The 17,414-nt window shown below is 39.9% G+C and overlaps 1 protein-coding gene across 5 annotated transcripts in view; it reads right to left on the bottom strand.

Annotated features, from left to right (window-relative positions):
* The window catches only part of CTNNA1 (catenin alpha 1), a 343,160-nt gene that overhangs the window by 112,908 nt on the left and 212,838 nt on the right, over positions 1 to 17,414 (bottom strand). For all 5 annotated transcript variants that reach the window (XM_061424652.1, XM_061424653.1, XM_061424649.1 and 2 more), the window contains 2 exons: positions 8,042 to 8,208; positions 7,412 to 7,531 (listed from right to left, as the gene is read on the bottom strand). In XM_061424652.1, the coding sequence (XP_061280636.1) occupies positions 7,412 to 7,531; positions 8,042 to 8,208 (287 nt within the window). The remainder of the gene's footprint in view (positions 1 to 7,411; positions 7,532 to 8,041; positions 8,209 to 17,414) is intronic.

The raw sequence follows: 17,414 nt of genomic DNA, 5'->3' as shown, positions 1-17,414 counted from the left end.
TTAACTGTTTATGGGTCATCTTTCTAAATGAGTTCCTAATTAAGCATTAGAGACACCACACTGGCTTTTTTCTGAAACTTCATCTATGTTTTAGGTTTGCATCTTTATTGAAACTTTGTACAATATGACAGCTTACTTTTCCTGCTAGAATTCTTTTCTCATTTGGAATTTGAATTTGCAAGTAATAGCTCATAGCACTTCAAATGCCCTGTAGCACAGTACATTAGGCTAAATATTTAGAAACAGGACCCCTTGGATTTTGATTATCAGTGATCATTTCAAGACTCAAGCTATCACAGGGGGTTGAGGCTCACCATTATGCTTAAACAGCTGGTGCACATGTCCTGTGTGGCATTTCCTTAATGTCTTCCCTCACTACAACCTCAGGGACTTTTACGCTTTCTAAGAAGGCATTTGCCTTTATAATATCCTCTATTTCATAAAAACACTTTGCAATCAACTTTGTGGATACTTCCTAAGTATCCACAGCCTAAATCAGCATAGTCTGTTGCAAAGGTTAAGCAGACACTTGTAGTCACCCAAAGCTACAATAGGTACCACAATTCCTGTTCAACACATAATTTTTCTAGAGCCACTTCCTGGCCTGATATGATAAACTCCTACCTTCCCAAAGACTACATGAGGTTCAATAGTCAAAAAGGACACCATGGACTTAGAGGATGATCATTTTAAGACTCAAACTACGACAAAGGGCTAGGGCTCACCATTATATGAAAGCCGCTGGTGCACACGTGCTGTGTGGCATTGTCTAAAGATCTTGCCCTCACGACAATGTATCTTTGACAGACTTCTTTTTACAAGTAAGGAGGATGCATTTGAATCTATGATGAAAATGACAGCTACCATCATTTGTCCTAACTGCTAAAGTGTTCTATCTTCTCTCTTTTTAGAAGTGCTTCTGCCATAGCATAAAGAACTAGATTTTAAGTAAAGATAGGAAAACAGACACTATCACAAGGCAGCACTATTTATTATAATAAGAAAAATGATCAATCATAAGAATTCTTTTCAAAATATACAGTGCTAGGACTTCCCTGGTGGCCCAGTGGCTGAGACTCCATGATCCCAATTCAGGTCTGATCCCTGGTCAGAGAACTAGATCCCACATGCTGCAATTAAAATCCAATGCAGCCAAAAATAAGATACACGGGTCTCATAATTAATCCAGATTAATGGGGGGAAATAAACTATTAAGCAATGTAATAGATTACATACAAAATTTAGAGTTCCTTGGTCTACTTCAGGCTTCATAATTCCCCAGTGTGACCAAACAAACTCAGGAACAAACAAAACAAAGTGGAAATGACTCCTTCCAACATAATTTGAACTAACCATCACACAAATAACCAAGAAACAGAAGCTAAATTCTAAGCAATCCAGAACACTTTCTAACCAAGATCTGGAAATTCAAATGACAATTTCCTCTCATGTACCTCTTAACAATATAAAATTGCAGCCATAGTTACTTTTGATCAGATGTCTTCTCTTGGATTCAAATTACTACACTTAAAAAATGGTCCATGGTCAAACTCATCCAGTCCACATGATTTACACATAAAACAGACAGTGGCAATATTATCCATTACCAATTTGTTCACGCTTTCAGAAAAATAATCACGAAAATCAGAGTTGACAGACTAGGTAAGAAGCACTATGTTTTTAACAAACCCATCTCAACAAGCTCCTGTACCTGGGTGGGTGGAATGTAAACATGAAAGCAGTCCATCTTTAGCATACCGGGGAGGCAGAGCTGACAATGTAAGGCAGAAGTAGTCCTCCTCAGAAAAACCAGCGTCAGTGCTATGGCAGATCCTTACCCTTACCATCTATTTCACCTTGACAGTCAAAGAGTCTGCAGCCAGTCTAATGGAAATTCAAAATCTTCTACTCAGCAAGTAATATTCTAACCCAAGAAAGTAACAGATTACGGCCACACACAGAATCCCATTCCAGATGGATCTGCAGCACAGCAAAATGGGGTTTTTCAATCATTTGTTAAACAAGTATTTATTGAACACTATGTATCTAGGCAGTGTTCTAGGCACTAGGGATTACAGCAGCAGATTAAACAATGTGCCTGTCTTCTGGAGCCATACAGCCTAGGTTCAAAACTGGCCCTACCACTTCTAGATGAATGTCCATGCCAAATTAATTAACCTCTCTACACTACAGTTCCTCCATCTATAAAATTAATATCTGATCAATTATATGATCTACTTTATACTACTTTTGTGAGGATTAAACAAATTTGTACTTACAAAATGCTTATAACAGTGTTTAGTGCATAGTAAACACCTTTTGAAAGTTATTCACTATTATTTTCAACAACATCCTCAGCCCTACACCATGTTCCAAAAAACCCTTAAAGACAAACTGGTAAATTCCAGAGCTCCTGTACACCTTATAAGGTTCAGCATTTCCTCACTGGGTGGCTGTTGCTTAAATGGTACAGGGGAGCTAAAGCAGCCAAGTATGCACATCATATCCAAATACTGCTTGTCAGGAAATCCCTTTTCTGGACTAGGGTTGCCAATAAATATAAAAGGCTTGATGAGGAGGTGAACTATTACATACCACACCTGGGGAGAGAAGGAAAGGTCAAAGGTGAAAACAGTCTAGGACACTAAGCATACAGCAATAGAGGAATTCTATTCTATTCTACAGGAAACACAAAGTGTGAAAAACTGTGACCAGTAACTAAAGGAGGCCAGTGGAAACTACCTAAAAGGGAGAGTGAAGATTTCACCAGGCTGGCACATTAGGATAAACAAAATTGCTATTTAATTCCCAAGAAAAGTATTTACTTCAGTTCAGTCATTCAGTCGTGTCCGACTCTTGGCGACCCCATGAATCGCAGCACGCCAGGCCTCCCTGTCCATCACCAACTCCTGGAGTTTACTCAAACTCATGTCCATCAAGTTGGTGATGCCATCCAGCCATCTCATCCTCTGTCATCCCCTTCTCCTCCTGCCCCCAATCCCTCCCAGCATCAGAGTCTTTTCCAATGAGTCAACTCTTCGCATGAGGTGGCCAACGTATTGGAGTTTCAGCTTCAGCATCAGTCCTTCCAATGAACACCCAGGACTGATCTCCTTCAGGATGGACTGGTTTAAATCTCCTTGCAGTCCAAGGGACTCTCAAGAGTCTTCTCCAACACCACAGTTCAAAAGCATCAATTCTTCGGTGCTCAGCCTTCTTCACAGTCCAACTCTCACATCCATACATGACCACAGGAAAAACCATTGCCTTGACTAGATGGACCTTTGTTGGCAAAGTAATGTCCCTGCTTTTCAATATGTTATCTAGGTTGGTCATAACTTTCCTTCCAAGGAGTAAGCGTCTTTTAATTTCATGGCTGCAATCACCATCTGCAGTGATTTTGGAGCCCAGAAAAATAAAGTCTGACACTGTTTCCACTGTTTTCCTATCTATTTCCCATGAAGTGATGGAACCGGATGCCATGATCTTCGTTTTCTGAATGTTGAGCTCTAAGCCAACTTTTTCACTCTCCACTTTCACTTTCATCAAGAGGCTTTTGAGTTCCTCTTCACTTTCTGCCATAAGGGTGGTGTCATCTGCGTATCTGAGGTTATTGATATTTCTCCCGGCAATCTTGATTCCAGCTTGTGCTTCTTCCAGCCCAGCGTTTCTCATGATGTACTCTGCATAGAAGTTAAATAAGCAGGGTGACAATATACAGCCTTGACGTACTCCTTTTCCTATTTGGAACCAGTCTGTTGTTCCATGTCCAGTTCTGACAGTTGCTTCCTGACCTGCATACAAATTTCTCAAGAGGCAGGTCAGGTGGTCTGGTATTCCCATCTCTTTCAGAATTTTCCACAGTTTATTGTGATCCACACAGTCAAAGGCTTTGGCATAGTCAATAAAGCAGAAATAGATGTTTTTCTGGAACTCTCTTGCTTTTTCCATGATCCAGCAGATGTTGGCAATTTGATCTCCAGTTCCTCTGCCTTTTCTAAAACCAGCTTGAACATCTGGAAGTTCATGGTTCACGTACTGCTGAAGCCTGGCTTGGAGAATTTTGAGCATTACTTTACTAGCGTGTGAAGTGAGTGCAATTGTGCGGTAGTTTGAGCATTCTTTGGCATTGCCTTTCTTTGGGATTGGAATGCAAACTGACCTTTTCCATTAGTTTCAAGAAATACACACCAAGCCCCAGGTCCTATAAAAGGCTGTATTATGATCGGGGGCACACAGGCGCCCATAGCCAGCCTATTCAACAAATACTACTGTAGGAGGATAAAGGTTAAAGAATCAGGCCCAAGGAAAACTGTAAGTGACCATGAAATACTACAAACCCAAGACAAACTTTAGAATCTATCACTCAAGATACCAGCAGAAAACAGATGGTAAGATCAAACTAGGTAATTCAAAAATGTTTATAGAGACTATGCTTCAAAATTATAGGGGTAAAGTACAGAAAAACCACAGGCTATTAGGGCACTTGGGCCCAAAGAGACAAAATGAGACAGGAGTTACCAGAAACCAGGGAATGAGGCAGAGGGAGAACATAATCCAGAAGAGGCTATGACATTTAGCCACCAAGGACAACCAAGAGGTAGGGATAAACCCCAGTTTACTGCCCTCTGATCTCCTAATGGTGCTCCCACTAGCCAACCCAACCAGAAGCCAGAGGGGAAAGAAGCCCCTGGATGCGGTCCTGTAGATAGGTTAGGTTCCTGGGGCAGACAGTAGGGTGATCAAGGGCAGAAAACAGATATGGAGGAGCTTATAGAAGATCTTCTGGCACATTAATGAGTAACTTCAAGATTTTTATGACATCTTACTTGGGAAGTGTTTTGTTTTTTTTGTTTTTTAATACATCAGGGGATTATAATTAAGGAACTCTTCATGGACTCAAAGCACACAGAATTAAAACTCAGGTAACTTTACTCTCCAGTACGTTTCTCCAGTAGCATACAAAATTCTGGACTATTACTGTGTTTATCTCAAAAACATCATCAATTTACTTATTCCACCATTTTGAAAGATACGCAATCAGATAAGATCAGTCGCTCAGTCGTGTCTGACTCTTTGCGACCCCATGAATCGCAGCACGCCAGGCCTCCCTGTCCATCACCAACTCCCGGAGTTCACTCAGACTCACGTCCATCGAGTCAGTGATGCCATCCAGCCATCTCATCCTCTGGCATCCCCTTCTCCTCTTGCCCCCAATCCCTTCCAGCATCAGGGTCTTTTCCAATGAGTCAACTCTTCACGTGAGGTGGCCAAAGTACTGGAGTTTCAGCTTTAGCATCATTCCTTCCAAAGAAATCCCAGGGCCGATCTCCTTCAGAATGGACTGGTTGGATCTCCTTGCAGTCCAAGGGACTCTCAACAGTCTTCTCCAACACCACAGTTCAAAACCATCAATTCTTCGGCGCTCAGCCTTCTTCACAGTCCAACTCTAACATCCATACATGACCACAGGAAAAACCACAGCCTTGACTACACAGACCTTTGTTGGCAAAGTAACGTCTCTGCTTTTGAATATGCTGCAATAGTGTCAGTCTAAATGTTCTCACTTTCCTCAAATAATAGTAAGTCTTCATAAATCAAGATCAGACTAGGTTTTAAGAGAGTAGGACTATTCATCAAACTTTATTTTTTAAATATAAAATTTATTTCACATATTCAAAAGAGAACTTATATCAAGAACATCCAGTAAAATCAATTGTGAACGTAATTTTGGCAGCTTGCCATATTTATAGAATAACCATACCATCATACAACAAGTTCTTCTTAGGATTAAACAGGTCCAGCAAAAAGAAAAAAATTATTGTGATTTATGTGATAGAGACATAAGCTAATTCAAGGACAAATGATAAAAGTGCACTGAGCCTACATTAACTAAATTACTCAGGCAATACAACAAATCTAGCTATATTATCATATATAATACTAAGTACTGGGAACATAAAATCAGGATCCCGTATGTGCAGATTCAGTCTGATCACATCTTATAGCTTGAAATATGAGCAGTAACTACTATTCACCAACTGCCCACTGCTGAGGGCCTACTAAGAATCTGGTGCTATATTAAATACTTCACATACATTATTTAATTCAATCTTCTCAATTTTTATTCTAATGTTAATGTAACCAAAGTCTAAGTCTCCAAAGCTGAAGCTGTAATATACTGGACATTTACAGTACTGACCCCATGTTCCTCATGCCTGTTAGAGCACTCTTGTTGAATGTTCCTGTACTCAGGAACATTTACCCTGTCACAGCAGAAAGGAGATCTTCTTTACCCTGAGTCAGATATAGTTAACTGCTTTCCTCTTTCCAATGATCAGTAAGGAATGGGCACATTATACAATCCATTATTTAGGGCAAATCTGTTAAAGGCTTCTAGATCATTTGCTTATTAAGAGAGACATATGGAAGAAACAACCTTTTCTTTCCTCACTGGACATACTGACTGTGTGCAAATGCCATGCCTACAGCTTCTTCAGTGAGGCACACTGAAGATGGCAGTGCTGGAAAATGTAAAGATATGGAAACCTTGATGATACTTGCAAAACCTTTAAATTTAACAATCCTGAAGTCACTTAACCTATCCTGGGGCTTCTAATCAGTGAGAAAATAAACCCCCCAATGGTCATGCAATTTAGGAACTAGGTTTTCTGTAAACTGCAGTGCAAAATTATCCTAACCAATATAGGTATCAGCTAACAATAATAAGAATTCATCTTTTCAGGACTTTTAAAAAATAAGAATAGCACAAGCTTAATCAGGGCTATGCAAGTTATTAGAGCCAGATGGTGACTCATGCATCCCCTCTAGAGAACACACATCTAACACACAGCATCCAATAGAAAGGGCACAGGAAGACTTCAAGCATCCCAAGAGCAAAACACCGAAGGGTGAGCAAAAGCTGGAAAAATAAGAACACTGATCCACATGTCACACAACATAAATTCCTAATACTATAAAATCTAGTAATAACAAATGATAAGAAATACTTAAAAGTTACAAAATATGGAGGGCAAGGTACTTTCTGATATAGAATTCCAATATGTTTTTGACTGGATTTTTTAGAAGTCTGAATTAAATTTCACCATCAACTCAAGTTCATCCTTGAACACAGAGAAGAACGGTGTTTCACTTCTCAGAATGCTATCGCAAACTGCTAAGGTACCTAAAGTAAAATTTTCACAGGAATCAAAATAGGAGCATAATATGGATACAACCTAATTCTACCTTTAGTAACAATACTGAAGGACACATCATAAACTAAATGTCTTAATGGAACTATATTAGAAGAGGGAGATATTGGCACCTTTTGAAGACTTAGGTTAAATGGATTTTTCCCAATAGGTAATAATATAAACAACTTAAATATATCCCCAAATCATGACCGTACCTGTTGTCTTTTGGCTGCCATAATGTTCAGTTTATCCACTTCAGGTTTCAGGGCTTTATACTGTATTCCCAAGTCCTGTTCAGTGCCAGCATTCCTCAGTTTCAAGATACCATCTTCTACCTATAAAACACACCCCCACAAAAGAAAAATTCTCAACAATGCTAGTCTGTACATAAAGAAGATCTAGAACTTTTTATTCCTTTCAACAGCTACTCAGATAGTAATCCAAACTTCCTCTTAAATTTACATTTGGGCAGGTACCACATGGGAATTTTACGGGAGGTAGGAAAAGACCGTATTATTTTGACTTTCATGTAAAAGGATATAATTTACCATATCTTGATTTCTCAACTCTGGAACTCTGCTGGTACAAAGAAATGCTTAATCACTACCACAAAAAGGGAAGAAGTCAAAAACAATACCTTTTCTGCAAAGACACCATAGGCCCACAGCACAGCCAGTATGATGTCCACGTGGAATAGAGGAGCAAGTGGAAATTAAAAACATTCCTGGTCCACTTAGGTAAACCAAGTTCATAACCAAACTAAATCCTAAGGAATGTTGAACTAAGGATGGCCAGCAGCAGCCTTGCTGTGATAGAACAAATTACAGACATCAGCCTGTACTTACAAGTTTCAGCTGAACAAGTAATTTGTAGACATCTGCCATGTCAGCCAAAATAAGCAGCCGGGTAACAGCAGAGAGCAAAGCCCGAGCTGCCCGAACCATGTTGCCACGCTTCACGGAAGAGCAGGGATCATCTGCAAACTCTCCTGCAGCACTCTTCATCAAATCACCTGTTTTACAGAATGGAAAATAAATTTAGCAGGAATGAACCAAATAACCGATCTACATTTTAAAAAACGGTAATTCAAACTTTGTATATTCATACACAGAATTTAAGGATTTTTATTTCTGCTATTTTCCTCTTGCATTTGTCTTCTAGCTGTCACTAAGACAAGCAACCACATATATTCCTGGTAAAAGCACAGTATCTGCAAAGTGATTTAGCACTACATATCAAAAGCCTTAAAAATACTTCTTCCCAATAAGAAAAAAAATACTTGTTTCCATTGATCTAGTAATAATACTCCTTTCCAAAAAGGACCATTATATGTATCCTAATGGAGAAAAAAATTCAAGATTTGAATGGGAGGAAAAAAATGGATCTAACACAATCTACCCGCACATCCAAAGAAAGATACAGAAACATAGCAACCATTATGAAGGACCACCACACTTCATTAAGCATTTCAACTATCTAATGCATAGAGCTCAAACAGAAACTCACTGGTATGTGAAAAGACAAGAGCTTGTCACGGATTCATTCATTTTCCTCATAGCAAAACACTTCCAACAGTTCAAATGCCCAAGCAAGCATCTAGTTAAGTAAATTAAGGTAAAGCCTACAATTGACTTTTATGCAAATATTAAAATATATATGAAAAATGTTAAAGTTTATGAAATCTTAAACAGAAAAAAGATGAAATGATAAATGTATGTAATCTGTGCTTTAAAAAAAAGGAAAAAGATTGGAGTAAAAACACAAATAACAATTATATAAGATACAATCTAATTCTACATCATTCTGTATTTATAAAAACATTTTCTATAACAGACATCATATTCATAACTTTAAAAATTAACCTAAAAATATATACATTTTACTACAGTTATGAGGAATATCCAACTCATACAATCCCACCTTCAACAATGCCAAGAAGTTCTAACATTTCCTAGAAACTTGTAAAGTAACTTATACTTTTTTGTTATGTGTTTCTAATAATAATCATTGAAGGTGCTTATCGTTTTCTCTTTTCTTATAGTTGGAAGTAGCAGGAGTGCCAGGGTCTGTTCCTCTCTATGGTGACTATCTTTGGATTCCTGAAAAAGCAATTACTCCCTCCCTCAACTTCAGATTAAAGCCTAAAGGCTATTCACTCTCTTATCTCTTCCACAAATGTAAAAAAAAAAAAAAAAGCACATTCTCATGAAGCCACGCTAATTCTGAAGAGACGTACAAAACTTCTCTTAACTATCAAAATTTTAGTTGTAGAATATGAGCCTTAGCAGGGGAGTTAAATTCACCCTCAGTTCAGTCACTCAGTCATGTCTGACTCTGCGACCTCATCAACTGCAGTACGCCAGGCTTCCCTGTCCATCACTAACTCCCAGAGGTTGCACAAACTCATGTCCATCAAGTTGGTGATGCCATCCAACCATCTGATCCTCTTTCGTCCCCTTCTCCTCCTGCCTTCAATCGTTTCCAGCACCAGGGTCTTTTCCAATCAATCAGTTCTTCAAATCAGGTGGCCAAAGTATTGGAGCTTCAAGCTTCAACAACAGTCCTTCCGATGTATGTTCAGGCCTGATTCCCTTTAGGATGGACTGGTTTGATCTCCTTGCTGTCCTAGGGACTCACAAGGGTCTTCTCCAGGACCACAATTCAAAAGAATCAATTCTTAGGCACTCAGCTTTCTTTATGGTCCAACTCTCAAATCCATACATGACTACTGGAAAAACTATAGCTTTGATTAGATGGACCTTTGTCTGCAAAGTATATGTCTCTGCTTTTTAATAAGCTGTCTAGGATGGTCATAGCTTTTCTTCCAAGGAGCAAGCGTCTTTTAATTTCATGGCTGCAGTCACCATCTGTGGTGACTTTGGAGCCCAAGAAAATAAGTCTCTGTTTCCATTGTTTCCCATCTATTTGCCATGAAGTGATGGGACCGGATGTCATGATCTTCATTTTTTGAATGCTGAGTTTTAAGCCAGCTTTTTCACTCTCCTCTTTCACTTTCATCAAGAGGCTCTTTAGTTCCTCTTCACTTTCTGCCATAAGGGTGGTGTCATCTGAGGTTACTGATTATTTCTCCCAGCAATCTGAATTCCAACTTGTGCTTCATCCAGCCCGGCATTTCACATGATGTACTCTGCATATAAGTTAAATAAACAAGGTAACAAGATACAGCCTTGATGTACTCCTTTCCCAATTTGGAACCAGTCTGTTGTTCCATGTTTGGTTCTAACTGTTGCTTCTTGACCTGCATACAGATTTCTCAGGAGGCAGGTAAGGTGGTCCGGTATTCCCATCTCCCATCCAAGTACTAACCAGGCCCGACCCTGCCTAGCTTCCGAGATCAGACAAGATCGGGCATGTTCAGGGTGGTATGCCCATAGACTGGTATTCCCATCTCTTGAAGAATTTTCCACGATTCACACAGTCAAAGGCTTTGATGTAGTCAATAAAGCAGAGTAGATGTTTCTCTGGAACTCTATTGCTTTTTCAATGATCCAACGGATGTTGGCAATTTGATCTCTGGTTCCTCTGCATTTTCTAAATCCAGCTTGATCATCTGGAAGTTCTTGGTTCATGTACTGTTGAAGCCTGGCTTGGAGAATTTTGAGCACTGCTTTGCTAGCGTGGTGAGATGAGGGCAATTGTGTGGTAGTTTGATCATTCTTTGGCATTGCCTTTCTTTGGGACTGGAATGAAAACTGAACTTTTCCAGTCCTGTCGCCACTGCTGAGTTTTCCAAATTTGTTGGCGTATTAGTGCAGCACTTTCACAGCATCATCTTTCAGAATCTGAAATAGCTCAACTGGAATTCCATCACCTCTGCTAGCTTTGTTGGCAATGATGCTTCCTAAGGCCCACCTGACTTCCCATTCCAGGATGTCTGGCTCTAAGTGAGTGATCTCACCACTGTGGTTATCCAGCTCATTAAGATCTTTTTTTGTATATTTCTTCTGTGTATTCTTGCCACCTCTTCTTAATTTCTTCTGTTAGGTCCATACCATTACTGTCCTTTACTGGGCCCATTTTTGCATGAAGTGTATCTAATTTTCTTGAACAGATCTCTAGTCTTTCCCATTCTATTGTTTTCGTCTATTTCTCTGCATTGATCACTGAGGAAGGTTTTCTTATCTTTCCTTGCTATTCTTTGGAACTCTCCATTCAGATGGGTGTATCTTTCCTTTTCCTCTTTGCCTTTAGCTTCTCTTCTTTTCTCAGCTATTTGTGGGGCCTCCTCAGACAACCAATTTGCATTTTTGCATTTCTTCTTCTTGGAGATGGTCCTGATCCCTGCCTCCTGTACAATGTCACAAATCTCCATCCATAGTTCTTCAGGCACTCTATCAGAGCTAATCCCTTGAATCTATTTCTCACTTCTGCTGTATAATCATAAGGGATTTGATTTAGGTCATACCTGAATGGTCTAGTGGTTTTACCTACTTTCTTCAGTTTAAGTCTGAATTTTGCAAATAAAGAGCTCATGATCTGAGCCTAGTCAGCCTCCGGTCTTGTTTTTGCTGACTCTATAGTGCTTCTCCATCTGTGGCTGCAAAGAATATAATTAATTTGATTTTGGTTTTGACCATCTGGTGATAACCATGTATAGATTCTTCTCTTGTGTTGTTGGAAGAGGGTGTTTGCTATGACCAGTACATTTTCTTGGCAAAATGTTGTTAACCTTTGCCCCGCTTCATTTTTCACTCCAAGACCAACCTGCCTGTTCCTCCAGGTATCTCTTGACTTCCTACTTTTGCATTCCAGTCCCCTATGATGAAAAGGACATCATTTTTTGGTGTTAGTTCTAGAAGGTCTTGTAGGTCTTCATAGAACCTTTCAACTTCAGCTTCTTCAACATTTGCAGTTGAGGCGTAGACTTGGATTACCGTGACACTGAATGGTTTGCCTTGGAAACAAACAGAGATCATGCTGTCGTTTTTGAGATTTTGAACCCAAGCACTGCATTTCAGACTCATGTTTTCTATGAGGGTACTCCATTTCTTCTAAGGGATTTTTGACCACAGTCATCTGAATTAAATATGCCCATTCCCGTCCATTTCAGTTCACTGATTCCTAAAATGTCTATGTTCACTCTTGCCATCTTCTGTTTGATCACTTCCAATTTACCTTGATTCACGAACCTAACATTCCAGGTTCCTATGCAATATTGTTCTTTATAGCATCAGACTTGACTTCCATCACCAGTCACATCCACAACTGGATATTGTTTTCGCTTTTTCCTGTTTTTGGTAAGTCTCGTCATTCTTTCTGGAGTTATTTCTCCACTCTTCTACACTAGCATATTGGGCGCCTACCGACCTGGGGAGTTCATCTTTCAGTGTCCTCTCTTTTTGTCTTGTCATACTGTTCATGGGGTTCTCAAGGCAAGAATACTGAAGCGGTTTGCCATTCCCTTCTCCAGTGGATCACGTTTTGTCAGAATTCTCCGCTCTGACCCATCTGTCTTGGGTATCTCTACATGGCACGGCTCATAGTTTCACTGAGTTGGACAAGGCTGTGGTCCATGTGATCAGTTTGGTTAGTTTGGTGTGACTGTGGTTTTCATTCTGTCCGCCCTCTGATGGATAGGTTTAAGAAGCTTCCTGAGACTGACTAGGGGAAACTGACTCATGTTCTAATGGGTGGGGCCATGCTTGGTAAATCTTTAATCCAATTTTCTGTTGATGAGTGGGGCTGTGTTCCCTCCCAGTTATTTGGCCTGAGGCCAAACTAGGTAGGGGTAATGAAGGCAATGGAAACCTCCTTCAAAGCATGAACTGTTGTATTCACTGCCCCTGACCCTGCAGCAGGACACTGCAGACCCATGCCTCCACCGGAGACTCCTGTACACTCCCAGCAAGTCTGGCTCAGTCTTATAACAACATGGTAAGTAAGCAAGTCTTACTAACAAGATGGTGTAACAGAAGGACATGCACTCATCTTCTCCTGGGAGAACTCCCAAATTGCAACTCACTGCTGAAAAACCATCGACCGGAGAATGCTGGATCCCACCAAAAAAAATAACCCACGTGCAAGGGCAAAGGAGAACCCCCTTTCGCAAGAGGGGCGAAATCCTGTTTAGAATCAAACCCCATACCCGCCAGAGATGCTCAGAGAGCTCAAACAAAATTTTGTGCACACCAGAACGCAGAGACCCCTCAAAGACTGACTGAGCCAGACCTGCCTTTGAGGGTTTTAGTGTCTGCTGCGGAGGCACGGATCAGCAGTGGCCTGCTGCAGGGACAAGGGCTCTGGCTGCAGCAGACTTGGATCACAAAGCGTGTGGCATAAGCCCTCTTGGAGGAAGTTACCACTAGCCCCACCATTGAGCTGCTGAGCATATGACCCACAAACTGCAGAACAATTATACCAAAGAAATTCTCATACTGTTAAGAAAGTTCTAGAACCCACAACAGATTTCCCAACCTAGGGATCGGCAAAGGAGCTGAGAACTACCAGGGAATTTGACTTTGGAGGCCACTGGATTTGATTACAGAACTTCCACAGGACTAGGGAAACAGATTCTTGGAGGGCAGAAACAAATTCACCCTCAGATTCATATATTAATTAGGCTAAGAAGAACCATACAGTATTAAGAGTAAAGACAAGTTCTGTGTATGTCCATGTGTATTGTAAGAAATAACTCACAATGAAGAATTTGATAGTTAAAAGTTTTCCTGGATCTAAGATACAGACACATGACAATTACGTGGATGTTTAACAAAAATGTTATTTTACGGTACTTAAAATGAGTGCTCAATCATTCATTTATTTATTTATTCAACAAATATTTGAGCACCTCAAATACTATATTAGGTGCCAGTGATACAGTGCTCAAGAAACAGCCCATGTCCTCCTTGAGCTCTATGGAGGGAGAAGACAGACAAGCAAACAATTAAAGCTGATTAAGACAAGGCATCTGTACTCAAAGGGCCCACAAATCAGGGAATATTACAATGCAACCAGAATTAAAATAGCCCTGTGGACAAGATGCTATGGGAGTACATTAGGAAAAGCTATTTACTCATGTACGAAGTTGTCTCTAAAGTCTTGCAAAAAAGATATTTGCCTTAATACTAAGCAATAGAGTTCCATCTATTTATTGAGAGCTTATTACACACTAAAACAAATCCACTGCCAGGGATATATGAAGCTGAGCAAGACTTACTTTCAAATAGTTTATAAATCAAAAGTGATCATACAGAAATTATGTGTCATTTTTATTTTTTTTTTTTTAGTAATTTTTAAAAAATATTTTATTTTATTTTATTTTATTTTTTTTAAAATTTTTTATTCCTTTATTTCTCATGTGTTCCCCATCCTGAACCCTCCTCCCTCCTCCCTCCCCATACCATCCCTCTGGGTCGTCCCAGTGCACCAGCCCCAAGCATCCAGCATCGTGCATTGAACCTGGACTGGCATCTCGTTTCATACATGACATTTCACATGTTTCAATGCCATTCTTCCAAATCTTCCCACCCTCTCCCTCTCCCACAGAGTCCATAAGACTGTTCTATACATCAGTGTCTCTTTTGCTGTCTCGTATACAGGGTTATCGTTACCATCTTTCTAAATTCCATATATATGCGTTAGTATACTGTATTGGTGTTTTTCCTTCTGGCTTACTTCACTCTGTATAATAGGCTCCAGTTTCATCCACCTCATTAGAACTGATTCAAATGTATTCTTTTTAATGGCTGAGTAATACTCCATTGTGTATATGTACCACAGCTTTCTTTATCCATTCATCTGCTGATGGACATCTAGGTTGCTTCCATGTCCTGGCTATTATAAACAGTGCTGCGATGAACATTGGGGTACACGTGTCTCTTTCCCTTCTGGTTTCCTCAGTGTGTATGCCCAGCAGTGGGATTGCTGGATCATAAGGCAGTTCTATTTCCAGTTTTTTAAGGAATCTCCACACTGTCATTTTTAACATACAAGCTTTAAGAAAGGCATAAAATAGCATAGGGTCAAAAAAGGAAGCACTAATGACGACGTTGGGATATAAGTGAAATGCCAGCAACAGTTTTATGGAAGACACAGTAATCTGAAATAGAATCTACCATCAAAGGACCGGAAGAATTTGGGGCAGTAGAATTAAGGGAGTTAGGACCTCAAGCAAAAGAAACAGCAACATACCAATATCTAACATTTATTAAATGCCCACTCCATGACACTATGCATATTTTATTTAATCCTATCCACCACCAAAAAGTAGGTGCTATTAGCCCTTCTACAGAAGAGACAATTCAAGTTTAGACAAGTTAATTAACTTAACCAAGTCACCTAATAGTAAATGACAGAGTCAGGCTTTGTAATGCTTAATGCTTATGGTCTTAGGACCACGTAACAGGCTGCATATACAATAAAAAGGTGTATTTGAGGGCTGAGTAGTCTAACTTGGAAATGAGGGATGTGTATAAAAGCAGGCATCAGATGATGGAGGGTGGAAGGCCATAGAGTACAAAGAAGAATCCCTAAGCCAAAGAAGGAAATCAAAGTCAACCTAACATATAATAAACCTGGCCAGAGATACGGATCACAAAGCCACAAGAAGAGCCCAGGAAAGGGGACTTCCCTGGTGGTCCAGATGGCTGAGACTCCAAGCTCCTAATGCAGGGGGCCTGGGTTTGATCCCTGGTCAGGGAACTAGATCCCACATACTACAACTAAAGATCCTGTGTGCTGTAATTGAGACCTGTAGCAGCCAAATAAAAATAAATAAATTTGGGGAGGCAGGGAAAGAGCCCAGGAAAGAGCAATAGTAAACTATAAAGGCTGGGGTAAAATGATATGAAAACCCTTGATTCAAGAGTGAGGGAGGGAATTCCCTGGCGATCCAGTGGTAACATCTCTACATTTTCACTGCCATTTGGGTTCAATTCCTGACAGGGAACTAAAATTCCACAAGCTCATTGGCATGGCACTCCCACCAAAAAAAAAAAAAAAGGGAGTGAAGGAAAAGAAGATCACTTGGAAGATCACTTAAAGAATTCAAGGTACACCAGTCCTGAGATGGAGAAGAGAGCCAGAACATACTAAACGTGTGCACATGAAGCAGGGGAGATTTTTTTAAAAAAAACTGGAGTCCTTTAGACTGTGGATTTAGTAGTAAGGGAAGGAAGACTCTATGACAAGAGAAACAAGGAGACCCAAGATGATAAACTGTCAAAATCAAGAAGTATTTGCATACGAAAGTGGTCAACAAAGTCAAATATATACATGTAGATCATCAGGAGAGAATTCAGAATTCAGAAATATAATGAACTAATTTTCAACAAGGCTGCCAAGACCATTCAATAAAGGGGAAAAAATATTTTTAACAAATAGTGCTAGGACAACTGAATATCCACATACAACAAAATGAAGCCTGACCCCCAAACTCGTATCATATACTTTCAAAATAGATCAAAACCAAATTTAAGAGCTACATTTATAAAACACTTAGAAGAAAACATTGATATATCTTCAAGACCTCCAATCAGGCAATAGTTTCTTAGATATAACACATTAAGTACAAACAACGAAGAAAAAAGACACAAACTGAACATCATCAAAATGTAAAATGTTTGTGTTTTTAAGGACAGGCTCAAGAAAGTAAAAAGACCCACAGAATGGGAGAAAATCTGGATCAAAGTACCAATAAGACATAAAGAAGAAAATCTGGATCAAAGTACCAATAAGACATAAAGAAGTCTTGGGTTTCCCTGGTGCTCAGTGGTAAAGAATCTGCCCGCCAATGCAGGACACAGGTTCAATCCCTGATCCAGGAAGATCCCACAGGCCACAGAGCAACTAAGCCCATGTGCCACAACTATTGAGCTTGTGCTCTAGAGCCCAGGAGCCACAGCTACTAAAACCCACAGGCCTTAGAGCCTATGCTCTTTAACGAAAGGCCAAAGCAATGAGAAGCCCTCGCTCTGCAACTAGAGAGTAGCCCCAGTTCACCACAACTACAGAAAAGCCCACACAGCAACAAAGACCCAGCACAGCCAAAAACCATTTTAAAAAAAGGAAAATGCATATCAAAAAAGGTACTCTTTAAATCAACATTAAAATACAAAAAATCCTATTTAAAATAAGCAAAGGGGGACTTCCTTGGCAGTCCAGTAGTTAAGATTCAGAGTTTCCAATGCAAGAGGTATGGATTCAACCACTGGTGGAGGAACTAAGATCCCACATGCTGTGTGGTGTGGCCAAAAATAA

Source organism: Bos javanicus, chromosome 7 (assembly GCF_032452875.1).
Source record: "Bos javanicus breed banteng chromosome 7, ARS-OSU_banteng_1.0, whole genome shotgun sequence".
In the NCBI taxonomy this organism is placed as follows: domain Eukaryota; kingdom Metazoa; phylum Chordata; class Mammalia; order Artiodactyla; family Bovidae; genus Bos; species Bos javanicus.
This window is presented reverse-complemented; position numbering and strand designations above follow the sequence as displayed.